The sequence below is a fragment of the Cololabis saira genome, chromosome 10 (assembly GCF_033807715.1).
Source record: "Cololabis saira isolate AMF1-May2022 chromosome 10, fColSai1.1, whole genome shotgun sequence".
Lineage (NCBI taxonomy): Eukaryota > Metazoa > Chordata > Actinopteri > Beloniformes > Belonidae > Cololabis > Cololabis saira.
This window is the reverse complement of record NC_084596.1, coordinates 37,669,594-37,684,635: the sequence shown is the minus strand read 5'-3', so window position 1 is coordinate 37,684,635 and position 15,042 is coordinate 37,669,594. Positions and strand designations below refer to the sequence as shown.

Below are 15,042 nucleotides of genomic sequence, written 5' to 3'. Positions count from 1 at the left end.
TCGGAATGATGAAATGGCTCAGAAATCGAGATGATAACGGCATGTAATTTTTTATTTTATTTATTTTTTATTACTATAAAGCTCAGGATTTTTCATAAACTGGATTCTTTCAAAAAAAAAAATCAGTTACCAGCACAACCTGGCCAAGTCAGAAGCCATCAAAGATGAAATATTTTTGTTTTTCTTTCCTTTCCACTTTTTTTTTCCCCACATGTTCATCAATGCTATGGAAGCACACACTGTTCATAGTGTTATAGGTCTGCATGGAATGAGATATTTGTCAATGTTGAATTAGGTGCAATTAGATATCTTTTTCTTCTTCAAGCGACCCACATCAAGCATTTTTCCCATCATGACAGCGCCCACAGGCGTTACTCAAACTGTTTTAATGGGCTACATACTGCAGTTCTGCTCCCTCAGGTGCCTTGAAGGGGAGGCAGACAGAAAGATTTGATTGACAGGAAAGACTGGACTGATAAACAGCAGATGGCAATGCTTGAACTCAGCCCACAGAGCAGCAGTTTTATGTGTCTTAGTCAACTGCAAGCAAAGTTTCTGAGATATTTTAATGTTTCTCTGCATCAAAACTGTGCTTTAAGGAGCTTGTGCCTTTAGTTTAAGCAAGAGCTTGTGAAAGGAATCATAGACTGTAGTCACCAATCCCTCCCCTGCACATATTTGTACCATGTAAGAAAGATAGTTTGTGGGGAGAGAACAGACAGGTATGCAAGTTTGAGAGGAAGAATCACCTATTTGCACTTTGCTAACAATTTTCCAGTCACAGTCTGTGACACTGCCAAAGGCAAAATTCACACCTTGAGATCAATGATTGAGGCCAAATGTGCTGAATGGTTCAACACTGCCTGTAACAGATTTTCCAGTTTGCCTCAACTGGCTGTCTTATGTTTGCAGGTTTGGCTCTAATTGCAGTTAGTTTTGTATTCAGCAAAGCCCTAAAGCCCCAAAAATGTGAGCTGTCAACTAATACGATGGAAGGTAAAAAGATTTGGACTAAGTTTTCATCCAGTATTTCTATCACTGTCACTTCATGTGAAGATGAAAATATGAACGAATGTAGCTGACAAAGAGTTCATTGAAAAGAAAATGTGTGTGCATTTCTGCTTAATGGAGTTCAATGAGACTTTTGTGTATTAAAATTAAAAAATAATTGGTCATGAGGACATTGCAGGCCTATCTCACATCAACGTCCGTAGTAGCTGTGCATTTTTGTAGCAACCCGTAAGATCCATCCATCCATCTTCCACCTATCCTGGGTAGTAAAATGGAAAATGTCACACTATTGTCGGTGGTTCATGTTCCTAAACTTGTTTTAAACTGTCCAAGCTTAACCAAAAGCATCTAAAAACAAAACCAAATCTAAAGAATAGCACACAGCAACTTAAAAGAGCACAAAACAGGGACTTAATAAATAAATACATAAATCATCCTACTAAATATCCACCAAAAATCCCAAATAATTAGGTGCCAGATGTGATAACACTCCAGTCTTTTGCATGAAAGTCCTGGATTTGATTCATGACTTGGCCACACTGTTGTTGCTTTGATAGAAGTCTTTGGAACTCTTTTTAGCCTTTGACCAGTAAAATGTTCCCAAAAAATCTCAGTAGCACCTTCAGCGAGAAGATACATCTGCTAACATTATGCCATTTTAACAGCACATTATCTGTTTATTACCTGATAATTTACCTCCGAGTCGTCTGAGTCCACGATCTTCGTAACCTCTAAAGAAGGTGAGCGCTGGCTTCAGCCAAGGCACTGCATTTGACCTGACATATTTCCACTTCTGTGGGGTTTGGGTTGCAGGATTATTCTTTTTTTTCCAAAGAAATGTCTTACAATGACTACACTGAAACGCAAATCCTGGCTCTTTTGCATTCCCTGTACGTCAAAGCTGCCACAGACATCTGCATTTACTTTTAATCAGCTCAATACTGTGCCTCCAAGGAAGGTTACCAACCGTACATGCCCTCTCAGTCACCACCTCTACCTACACCCAAACTGTTAACAACAGAAAAACAAAAGCACTTGTGTGAGTATTGACAATATCAATCATGAGAACAGATTATGTCTTAAACTTGTGAGATTAAATACTGTCATGGGCAGAATCTGCTTTCATTTCCGGTTTGCAGAGGACTTAAAACAGTCATCTCCTAAAACGTCCTCTTGCGACTGCGTCCTGGTGATAACCAGTCTTGTGTCATGATGTCATGTTGTTCCCTATGAAACCGGCAGCATTGAAATTGTCTATACCTAGCTCACACACCTTGGAGGTGTAAAGGTAGCATTTTACCAAAAAAAAGGCAGGAACAGAAAACTAAGAGCAGGAAAGTTTTCAGCCCACCCCATCCTGTTTTTTCTTTCTCCACTGCAGCCTGAAGGACTAAAGTCCCATTTTCCATTAACAAAATTGATTTTGAACAATGGATGGTTAGGAATGAGGTTCGTATGTTGACCGTGTACATTAGGGTTTGAAGTGTATTTCATTTTGCCTCATAAAAGCTGGGAGTAAAACAGGTAACGCAGGAGATGATGTTTGTGCAGAAAGTAACTCTATTATGAAGATTAATGTTAGACACGATCGCCCCTCTAGAGTGCTGCGCGCTCGGATATTGAAAAAATTGCTCTTATTTTTATTCCCAAGATGTGCTCTCCAATGATGGTTCGAATACGTCTCTTCACAAACGAGGACACGGGGAAGAAATTCCAACTGGCTTAGCAATTAATATGCTAAGTGGTAAAAAGCCTCACAATGTCACTTTTCATTTACATCTCCAGCGATGTTTATGTCTTTCACTCATGTGTCACTCTCAACACCAGGTAAATACCTCACTTTGACAGCTGCTCAACACCTTTTTCAGCGCTCCCCTCCACCCGCCTCGCTCTCATTCTCTCTGTGATTCCATGGCACTTGTTTGCCGGCTGATGACATAGGGGAAGGTTGGCAGGGAAGACACCAGGAAGACCACCTCTGCGTGTCCGTCACTCACTGCGCATACGTGCATTTACAGTCTCGGGCTCACACACACAGAAAGCCCCTGAATTCATCTCGCACACGCATATTGTATAAACACACAAAGACAGGCGCTGCTTGTGCAGAGGAGGGTCATGGTTGGCCACCTCAGAGCATCCATCACCTCACACACCTTCTGCACACACACACACACACACACACTTGGATTTTTCCAAGAAGAGGGTTTTTCCTCTTTGGAGTGAAACGCACAACCCGGTGGCCAACTGGCCTTTTGATGTGCACAGTGCCAGCTGGGGAAACACAGCGGGCCGTGTGTGTCACCACCAACCTGGGCAGCAGCAACACAGCCCTGAGGAGTCGGGGTCACAGGACCGCTTTATCTGCACTCATTAGTGGCTCTAGTAGTTTAATAGATGAAGTGGAATTAAAACTATTGGATTTCACTGAAATGTAGAAGACAAGAGGTATTAAAATATTACTCTAGTAGCTATAACATTAGATCATCAGAGAAAATTCTCCTCATGGTCCCAAGCACTCGAACAGAGTTGGGTAAATCAGCCTTTTCCTTTTATGCACCGCAAGCTTGGAATGAGCTACAACACATACTCAACTTGAAATATTTACCCTGTCTTAACATGTTCAAACATATGTTAGAATCAGTTTTCACAGAACAATGTCACTGTTTTTAATCAAGTGTCATTATTTGTCATGAATTCTTTTTAGCTTTCTGATCCTTGTATGTTGTATGTTTGTTTGTTTCTTGTTTTGATATGTTTTTATTTTTTTTGTAAAGTTACTTGTCCTTGTATGTATTTTCTTTTATATGAAACTGAATTTATTTTTTCTGCTGCCATCTTGACCAGGACTCCCTGGCAGAAGAGATATTGTATCTCAATGGGACTTCCTGGATAAATAAAGGATAAATAAAAAATAAATAAAATAGTCTGAAATAGAAACATTTAAGGCAGTAGGTTTTTATCAAGTGTTTTGCATTTTAGTTCAGCTGAAGGTGAATGTTTGAGTATCAGTAAGATAAAATGGCTGGTGGATGGCTGGATGAATCTTACTTGACCAATGTGAACACTCATGCGCAGCTGCAGCATGTCTAACACACAGTAGTTGTTTCAAATCCTTACAAAAAAAGTAAAAAAAAAAATAAAAAACTGCATTCATTCTTTGCAAATTTTCTTTTTACACTTCTATCTAAAGCAAGTGCATGAAATTCACCCTTTAACTTTTATTTTTTTTCATGTTTTTATCCTTTTATGGATGAGTTATGACCAGAGGGTGCCTCAAGAGGGAGAACAAAAGTACTGTGGTGTTTTAAATGAGCTCAGAAAAAGGGAGTGGACAGCTGATAAATAGCACTCTCCTTCCTCAGCGTCCACTGCTGAGAGGCTGTTGGACATCTGTCCGCAGCAGTAAAGTTGAAGGCTGCTAATGGGCAGCATGTGTAGACCTGTGTCAGTGTGATCTGCTACACCCTATTTCTTTTTACCTTTCTCGACACAGGTGGGCCCCAAATCCTGTTTACTGCTCACAGATATATCTGACCATGCCTGGATCTGCTCAGTCGCTCAATAAAATCTCCTTATCACACGCACGCATAGCATTTTTTAAATTTATTTCGTTTTTCAAGGAAGAATACGTAACTAACGTCAGGCATTCTTACTACTTTCAAGAAAATAAATCACAGTCCGTGCAGTTTTTTCATCACTTCCACTATTTGAAACAACATTTTGGGCCTATTTTATGCATGAGAAACTCGGTTTGATGCAGCCGTGACCTAATATCAGATTGGATTATCTGCTCCATTGGAAAGTACTAACACTATACATTAATTTTCCCTGGCTTTATCCCTGGTAAGTTTCAAGGAGAGTCCTTAAATCAGTTTACGTTGTAAAAATACAATGTCTAATTTGTCATTCATGTAAAGCAGCTTGTGACTGCTTATCGCCTGGAGAGACGCAGGAGAATGTGAGGTGCGAGAGATGCAGCTGCATGGTGATGTAAAAACTGGGATATTGCTGTTAGGTTTGACCTTTCAAACCATTTAAACAATGCAGGTCCTGGTGCATAAATAACAGCCCTTTGTATGATTAATGTCCTGCATTGGCATAAATTTAAGAAACATTTTAAAGGGTTAGGAGAAAAAACGTGCACCGTTGTCGAGGATGACGACATCTTGCATTCCTTAGAACAAACGTTAAGTAGAAATCATGAAAAAGAAAATTAAGTTCACATAAAATCTGCTTTTAAATAGATTATTTATAAACCTTAAAATCCATGAAGTATATTGGAGTGAAATCCTTGACATTTTTCCATCTTTGTCTCTGTTGCAGAAACCATTTTAAGCTTTGTGGACGACATTCTGTCTGGGGCCAGGTCTCCGTGTGTGATGTTAGGAGACATCCCCAACCTGCTGTCCTCCTCCATCAGCATGATCATCCGCTGTCTGGAGCCTGACACCACATTCATGTAAGTCTGCTCTGTTTTTATTGTTTCTTTGTTTGTTGTTGTTTCCTACGACGGAGTATTAGGGCCAAACAAAAAACAAAAAAAGGAAATTACGAGAATAAAGTCATAATGTAATGAGAATAAAGTTGTAATATTACGAGAATAAAGTCGTAAAATTACGAGAATAAAGTCATAATATTACGAGAATAAAGTCGTAAAATTACGAGAATAAAGTCATAATATTACGAGAATAAAGTCGTAATATATTATAAATATATAAATATAACTTCACAAGATGCTCAATATTCCTAATTTTAACACAGGGAGAAGAAGCTCTTCCTGTTAGAGTTCTCATAAATTATATTCTCATAATATTACGACTTTATTCTCGCAACATTACGACTTTATTCTCGTAATGTTACGACTTTATTCTCGTAATTTTACGACTTTATTCTCGTAATATTACGACTTTATTCTATTACGACTTTATTCTCGCAACATTACGACTTTATTCTCGTAATGTTACGACTTTATTCTCGTAATTTTACGACTTTATTCTCGTAATATTACGACTTTATTCTCATAATATTACGACTTTATTCTATTGCGACTTTATTCTCGCAACATTACGACTTTATTCTCGTAATTTTACGACTTTATTCTCATTATATTATGACTTTATTCTCGTAATTTCCAATTTTTTTTGTCTTAGTTTGGCCCTAATACTCCGTCGTAGTTTCCATCTTCTGGCCCCAATGTATATTAAAATAAAACGTACCCCAAGGAATCAAAAGCTCACTACATCTACTGTATTAATTGGGATGGCTTTCAAAATTAACAGATTTTGAATCAAGGGTAAATCTTTTATTAATAACATATGTAGAATTTGAAACTGACGCACTCATCAGGACTCAAATGAAGACACTTTGTCCGAGGCTTAACCGTCCCAATCCACCGCGTACTGACTCTAAACACAACCTGTGCAGTGTCCTGTGTTTTTTCTGTGTAAGATGTATTTATTTTTTTTAAAGGGGTGGAATATTCAGTGAATACAATTACAACAAAAAAAGTGTGCTGCTTGCTGTTGATTGACACTTTGTCCCACAATGCGTTACATGAAGAAAGTGGGAGAGTTTCTCACAGCTGGAAAAGATTACAGTAATTACAACCCCGGCAGGGACTTAGAAAACGAACAGAAATGTGTATCTGGGAAAACACTTAGTTTGTTCCAGGTGAAGTTTAATTACCAACGTCATATCAAAAGATACGTTTGATTGATGTCCTCATCGCACACAGTTTAGCATTTTCTGTAGATTTGCAACTTGCGATTGTTTGTTTACTAACTGCTGGATAGTAAAGATAAACACAAATATTTTATTGACAGAAATAGCATGTACTGACTGAACTGAAACTGTTTCTAGCTAATGTCTTGTAACATCTCTATGTCTTATTTTACCAGCTGATATATTTATATGATCAGATAAAGAAATACACGTCAGGATTTAAAGAAGCCCATGGTTTCGAGCAAGCTTGTCTGTTACTGAATAAAAACAGCTATTTTCTATTTGTTTGCAGACATTTTACACGTTTAACCTTTTAATTATTAAACAAACAAAAAAAATATTAACAGTGATTTTCAAGTATTTGTTGGCATTTGTTTTACTTGTCATAGAAACTAAAAGTATGTGCTAGGTTAGTTTAGTTTTTTACTTTAGTTTCAGATAAGAGTATTTCCCTAAGTGTATTTCTGAATGTCACACTCACCATAATAGTGAAAACATTACCCCTTAGCTCCTAATATTTAGTTGTTTTATATTTTAATTATAACAAATTCAAGTTAGTTTAATACTAAAAGTTTCTATTTTTTAGTGTAAGGAGTAACAAATCTGAAAGCGGCCCATAAATGGTCTTATCTGAACTTCAGTCAGTCTAAATACACAAGAACCAATACTCTTTTGGGCTTCAGTTATTTCAAGTAATAGAATGCTGCTAATAATAAATAAATGTAAAAAACAGGCTCACTAGGTAGCGTCTGAAATCAGCAATCTGCAAGAATCGTTTTTCCACATAAATAAAAGATCAAATAAAAATGCAAGAAGATAAATGTTATTTCTCTCTATGTTTGATCCAAATAGTTGTCTAGTCTGACTTTGTAAGCCTAACGAATGAGGGTCTCAACAATATGATGCTCTGATCGAGACGTTCAGATACTTTCACAAACATGCTCACATGTATTTCACAGAAACTTTGCCAGACAGAACACACACCCACACACACACAAACACACACACGCACGCACACAAACACACATACTGGAGAGGGGAATAACACAGTGGAGAGAAAAAGAAAAAAAAAGTGGGGGGAGAGGGATACGAAGTGAGCCAAATAAGCTGATGTAAATTTTGGGATTGAAACAGACAAGGAGGAAAGACTAAGAACAAAGTGGACGGGAAAAGAGAGAACAAAGAGGAAGATGGCAAAAGGCCAGCAGACTGAGCACTGTGAGTTTGGATGAAGTTGGGGTGAATGAGCAGCTACACATATCCTTTTAACTCCAGCACCAGCTAGACTACTGCTCTCTCTGTCCTGGCTGACAGCTCATTCATCTCTGCAAGCACCAGGAATTGCCTCTCTCTCTTCGGGGTGCTGCGCACTCTTTATATTTTCTCTACAGACAGATCCTATATAAAGCTTGAGATTGGTGCTTTGTTTGGAGAGATCACATTGTGCTGAGAGAAATATACAGTCCACGCTCTCATTAGCAGCAAACTGTAGAGCGCATCCCGTGTAGCAGCATCAAACACATACGTTCTGCGAAGGTATGTTGAAAGGATTTAAGTGTTTCACGTCTCTGCTAAATCAAACGAGACGGTTTCCAGTTCAACTCATGCTGATGATTCAAATGGGATGCTGATTTTTTATGGCTACCTCAGTCTTAGTTCCCGCAGGTGGATGCAAGTCACATTTTGGCCACTATGTGGAGACATTCATTCACTCACAACTGAGCGAGTCTGGAGAGAAGTGCAAAACGTGAGTTTAACATAAGAAATTCTGCACTAACGATGGAGCCCCCATGTTCAACACAGAGAGGATTTTGACGGGATTCAAATTTGCGTTAAAGTAATCACCTGCCACTAATGCTGATAGTGTGCTGTCACAACAGATATACAAATACAAACAAAATACATTGCGACACAATCATTTTGCATGATTTGGTTTTGTAGATTTCTACCTCAAAAACAGAAAAATATATTTTAATAATATATGTGTGTGGGTTTATGTTTATGTACCTCCAGGTTCCGCCTGTGGGCAGTAGACAACACGGGACGGCGCTCCAGTCCCAGTGAGGTTACCATTAAGACTCCATGTCCAACTGTGGATGATGTCAAAGCACAGGGTGAGGAAAGAAATGCGCCAGAGTATTCTCTGAACAAACATGCCTCGAAGTGATGAGTTTCAATTTACAACAGCGTACTTGCTCCAGGCACATTGTAACAGAACAAAGATTCGGTTTTGCATTGGGCTGCTTTAATGTGCATCGTGATTTGTGCAAAATATGTTATATGGACTGTAGTTTGTTGAAATGCATGACAAGGTCTGTCAGAAAGTTGTTTTTAAAGACAAAAAACACAACATTTGGTGAATTGAATTTTCCTAATGTTGTCAGAAGAATTAGATTACTGAACAGACATTTGCCCTTTCTTTTAGGAGGTTTCAAAACCTTACGAAATGGATGTCAGATGAGTTCACTGAGTGAGTCATAAAGTCACAGGCAGATAGTTTTCCTCTCTGGACTCAGGACTGTTTATGGACACTCCGCGCTACAATTCCATGAGGATATTGACTATTTAAAAAAAATGCCATTCCATGTCAAAGATATAAGAGATGAAATCACTGGTTCCCCTCTGCACCATTGAGGGCTTCATAGCAACGCTGTTATTGTGGATCCTGCTGCTGATTTGAATCAGCTATTGCAAAAATGCACTGCTCAGTGAAGTGTGATCCTACTGGGCTTACGCTGTTAATTTTAATGCCTCGAAATGTATGGATGGTGTGAAATGAAATAGCTCCAGCTGTCTTGAACTGACTTTATTGTCATTCAGACGAAGGGGACACATTACTAACTTGGCAATTCACGAAAAGCTCATTAAGATGTGGAAAGAAAAATAATCTCCAAATTCTTCTTTGGTGAGGATTTATTCATTTAAAAATGGAAGTGATTTGGAGATATGCATAGAAAATAAGTTAAAATACAGCAAATCGCTTCACTGATGGAAAAAAGTTTTAACTGAGGGTTATTATTTGGTGCTCCTTGTAGTTATTGTCCCCTGACACACATGAACTATAAGAGTGTATATGCAAATAAATTATTTTTTCATATAGAATTTAATGTTGAACACAATCCGAAACAAATACGTTTTCATGTTAAAGAAATGCACTGGAAAAGCTTTTAAAGTTTCACTGTTGACCTATTTAGCATTTGAAATACACAGAAACATGAAGTAAACTCCATATGACAGCCTAAAAGTTTTTTTCTTTTAATAATGTATTGTTTTCTCTCACCTTAAGTTCATTGACATCAATTTAGAAAAGCTCATAGCACACATCAGGTTTGAAAGACGTTCTTCTGAAGTTCATCATGCAAAATCAAAAACAAATAAGATTCACCTGTAGTTACATCAGTGTCCAGATGGCCTGGCTCAACCAGTGAATGATGGATTTATTACATGAAAAGAGGCCGATTTTTTTCAGAATGTGTTTCACATCTGCAAAGAAATAAGGGCCCCCTAAGAAGATCAGAGATCCTACTATTAGAAAAGTTCTTGTCATCCCTCAGTAATAGATCATAAAATGATCGAGAAGCTTTGCTGTCATTAACGGTGAAGACAGGCTGACAAAGGATCTAAAGACTTGTGTAAGACTAAAGACAATGGCTTGGGATTGACCTGGGGCGATCTGGCCCCACTCACAACCAAGTAGCCTGTTGTCCCGAACTTAGGTGTGTAGTTTCTAACATAATATTTGATCTAATGGGACTGAATGGTCACACAGCAGGCAATGTGATTCACCAACGTTAAATGTTCTTTCATTTACATGGATCTTTTTAAGTAACATAAATCAGTTTGCTCCTTTAAACGGGTCGGAGGCATCTGCCGTTGCTAAGTGATTGATTTTCAGCTTTCTGTCAAGAAGATATGAGATTTTCTGGGACCTGGACTTAAATTGGGATGTTATGTGGGGGACTTTGGTTTGAGAGTTGCAATGGGAGCACAGCATAGACATGGCATGGTTTTGGGTTTGGTTAGTTCCTGTTTTATTTTGAAAGTCTCTTTTTGGTTTGTTTTGAACTGTTTTACTTCCTCTGTCCAGTCTTGCCTGATCATTTGCACCTGTGTCTCTCCCAGCTAGTCGATAATTATCATATTTGTATGATCATTTTGACCTCTGCACAATCAATAGTTGAAATTGTACGCTGATTTCACAATGCCTCTCAGACTTTTATTCATTATTAATCTGATTTGGAATCAGATTCAGCAAATTAATTTGTTTGTTATTGATATGGTGTTTTGAAATACGTTTTATTATCCTCCATTATTGCTCTTCACTTCCTCGCTCACATACCCCTCCTTACCCCCCGCCCCACACCATCACTACTATACATTGCAAACTCCTCTCTCATTTGCTGTTACCCAGTTTAAAGCGTACAATAACTTTTTGCAAAAATACCATACCTTCGGGCTCTCTGTATGATAATTTGGTGTTGGGTGTCTGACGGCACTGTCTATGATGTTTTGAGTTTTCTCTCTGCATTTGTTGCTCTTTGAAGCAGTTTTCGTTCATTAAAACCCGTTTTTGAGTCATTCTCGATGTTATCAGTGTAGAAATCTTCCAGTAAAGCTCCCATCTTTGATCACCTGTCACTTGGCACATGTCTCACATGAATGACTGCAAATGAATAAGGTCACCAATTCACATATAATTAATAGACGAAAAGGGGAAGGATTGTGTGTAGGTGTGCAGAGGCTTGGATATCTGTAAACTGTTTGTGCTTTAGAATGGAACCTCTGTGAATCAGTAGGGAAAAAAGATCTTATTTCTCAGCTTTTTCTTTTTACTGCTTCCTTCTATGACTCACGCTGAGAGCCCTGCAAATACAGCGCTTGAACTGGCAGACTCTGGGAGGAGGGGGCAGGTTGGATTGCTGTGTTTTAGAGCAGTCATGGAAAGTTGTGGCTTTGCATACCTTTAAGCCTGAGAAAAGTGTTAAAATATACAGTATTGAAGATATATATGCAAAGTAAAGCATCCCTCAAGGATAAACTGTCTGTGAATCGGTTTCCTTTTCAGAGATTGCTGATAAAATCTACAACCTGTTCAACGGCTACACGAGTGGGAAAGAGCAGCAGACGGCCTACAACACGCTCATGGACCTCGGCGCTCCCACCCTGCACCGTGTGCTTTACCACTATAACCAGCGCTACGAGAGCTTTGGAGAATTCACCTGGCGCTGCGAGGATGAACTGGGACCCAGGTACACGCATCATTTGACTCTCTTGTCACATTTTCACACTGTCTCTGACCTGGATTCTTCTTTTAATGTGGTTAAGAACTAGAAATGGCACAAACGTGGATTCCTTCAGGCAAATTGATCATCAGCTTTAGCTGGATCACCAAGCTATCAGACAAACTGAACAATAAACAAAGCCCTGTAGGTCTGTCCTGAGTCAGACCGTAGCAGGATAACACAAGCCCGAGCCATCTTAATAGTACATTGACTGTGTCCGCTGTAATCACTCGCCGAAACGTGCGTGGAGTCGTGTTCTCCATTCATGAGCTGCCCAGCCATCAACAAAGTATAATCTGTCATACTAAACTTGCCCAATTGACACTGACATCTCCTAACAATAACAGCACAGCCTGGCTGAAACTTTGAGGAAAAGTGGCAACAAGAGAAAAACCTGGCTCGTATCACAATAAGGTGTGAACTTCCCTTTGAGGTTTAGTCTTCTGTTTTATGACATGAAATAGTCACCACTAAAGAGTTTAAAAGTGCCAAAAAAAAAACAAGTTTGTAGTTATGAATAAGAAATAGATGGCAGACTTTGAATCACATAGCTCTATTAGTAATCACGCTTCACACAACCCCAAGACGTAGTCATTTATTTAGGAAAGAAAGTCTGGTATTTGTCTGCAGAGACGGAGACACCCCCCTCCGCTGTAGATGACAATCATTTGTTATAAGTGTCCTGTTTTATTTAAAAAATGGGCACCAATCAAAGTTTGATCTTCACAATATGTTTGGGCAAGAGTTTGATGGGATAAACAAGGGAGATTCCTGAGGGCCTGTTGTTGCTGCTCATGAGGACTGGGACATGTTACAAAAATAACTCTGAACAGTTTGGGCTCCACTGGTCAGAAAGATTGCATACAAAGGAAGGTAGCACAATGTTGCGGTTGACCAACAAAGATCACCGTACGACTGAGGCGTGTAATCATGTAGTGAGATCACATGTTGGATAAAGTTGTTCATAACTCCACCATCGTGGTGGGTCTGCGAGGGGGAAAGCCACTCCTCTGCAAGAGCATTGCTCACATCTGCAGTTTGCTGGATAAACCAGAGGAAAATGTTTGAAAAAGCGTCTCCAGATATGTTTGTTGAAACAAATACAACAGAAACCGTATCCTTTCTTTGAAACGTGGTGTTGGTAGCAGCATGATTTGAGGCTGTTTTGCTGTAACGGGATTAACAGTCATCATTGAAAGAGCGGTGGACTGTGAATCACACTATTATTGAATACCGCGGGTACATTCCTGAATGTCTTTCTGTGAACTGAAGCTCAAGAAAACATGGGTCATTCATCGAGAACAAAATCCAAAACACAGAAATGGTTCAAAAAAAAGAAAAGATAGAGAAGAGGGAGGCTTAAGTTTTGGAATAGCCTCATCAGAAAAGCTAACCTTAATTCAATAAAACTGCTCCGTAAAAACCTGAATTTAGATATTGAAGCCTAACACTTACATGCTTTTACCATTTGGAAATATATAATAGTGAAAAATATTACTCCAAATGATGAAGTTTGAGATGTAAATGCTATTTTTAAATAAAAAAAAAAAAAAAAATCTTTTTAGGACTTTTTTATATATACTACTAAAAAAAATAAACGGAACACTTAACACAATGTAACTCCAAGTCAGTCACACTTCCATTTGCACAGGGACGTGGAGGCCAAAGAAACCATAGTTGTGAATGTGATTTTCAATCTCTGCCAACAGATTGCCATAAATTTTACTGAATGGAAATTTAACAGCTAAAGTCACATGAATGTATCCGCTTTGTGAGTTTCTTCCAGCGGGGGTCCTTTGTTCTGATACTCTACCAGGACTTAAAGCCGTGCTTAGATGCCAAATGTCATCACTCATGTCATCTTGTGTACAAATTAGGCCAAATCATACTTTTTTGGAATAAATAATAACCCATAAACAAAACTGAAACAATGTAATCCTACCCAACCAAAGCGTTTCCTCCGCGCATATATTGAAGCAAGCTGTCATTTGTTGGAGCGTTATTACAAACATACCCTCCAATGCTCGGATCTCCATGATATCAGCTTATGACTCTTGTTTTGATTGTCCACAGCGGACAGATGTTCTGCCCACTGCTTCCAAAGGGATGTCTTTGATTATAGTTTGTGAGAATCGAAGTTACTCGGGAAGTTATTTCAAACGGAGCTGGGAAGTAGAGTGAGTTAAACCCCTGTGACATCACCATTTAATGATGCCCCCCTTCCCCCCAACTACAAATAACTACTCGTAATGTTAAACTGTAGCCTAATGTTTTATAAACAGAGCCATGTGTCTGATATAAAATATACCAATAAACAGCAGTCTGTGGTGTTTGCCTTCACTTCAGCAGGTGAAACTGGTTAGCCATAAGCTCCCTTAATTCTTTGTGTTGCTCCATCTGTGGGGCCCCCCTCCCTAAATGAAAGGTTGTTTTTAATTGGAACCACGCTGGAAAGAGTTGATGTAATTGAGGGAGTTGCTTCTGAAGTGTTCCATTAAAATACACTTAGATTAACAGCCCCCCAATTTAGTTAAAGGGAGGGGTGATTACTGTTAATAAAAGCACCTCAGACCTGGAAAAGCAGCAGAGAAGTGCATTCAAGGTGAAGGCTGGTAATAGGGGAAGGAAGTATAAACATGTTTTGTTTGGCCAAGCCATCAAATGAACATTAGACTTTCCGAGGCGTCTAGTTTGGTGTGAGGACAGACTGCACTAAACCTGAGCAATCTACTGTTACAAGCAAGCAGAAAAGCTAATGGCCTTCCAGCTCCGCCACACTGCCGTGAATCCCCGTGTGCTGACAACTTCCCCGCGGCGTCAAGCAGTCCATGTCTCTGGCATTTTTTGACTGCTGGGAAAAACAAATGCAGCAGATAAATGGTTGCACCGAGCCCAGAACGAAAATACGACTGATGTCATTTTTATCAAATCAAATTAATGGTCATGCAAGTTTTTTTGGCTTTTCCTGCATTCATTATTGATGTTGGCCAGGTTCTGCAACAGCTCCAAAGATCATCTTCATCACTGT

At 38.9% G+C, this 15,042-nt stretch overlaps 1 protein-coding gene across 6 annotated transcripts in view; it reads left to right on the top strand.

Annotated features, from left to right (window-relative positions):
* Window positions 1–15,042, top strand: part of astn1 (astrotactin 1) — a 490,568-nt gene that overhangs the window by 459,537 nt on the left and 15,989 nt on the right. For all 6 annotated transcript variants that reach the window (XR_009783285.1, XM_061732846.1, XM_061732845.1 and 3 more), the window contains 3 exons: window positions 5,335–5,470; window positions 8,746–8,846; window positions 11,798–11,981. Coding sequence is in view for 5 of the 6 variants with exons in the window: in XM_061732846.1 (XP_061588830.1) it covers window positions 5,335–5,470; window positions 8,746–8,846; window positions 11,798–11,981 (421 nt within the window). In the remaining variant the exon portion in view is untranslated. The remainder of the gene's footprint in view (window positions 1–5,334; window positions 5,471–8,745; window positions 8,847–11,797; window positions 11,982–15,042) is intronic.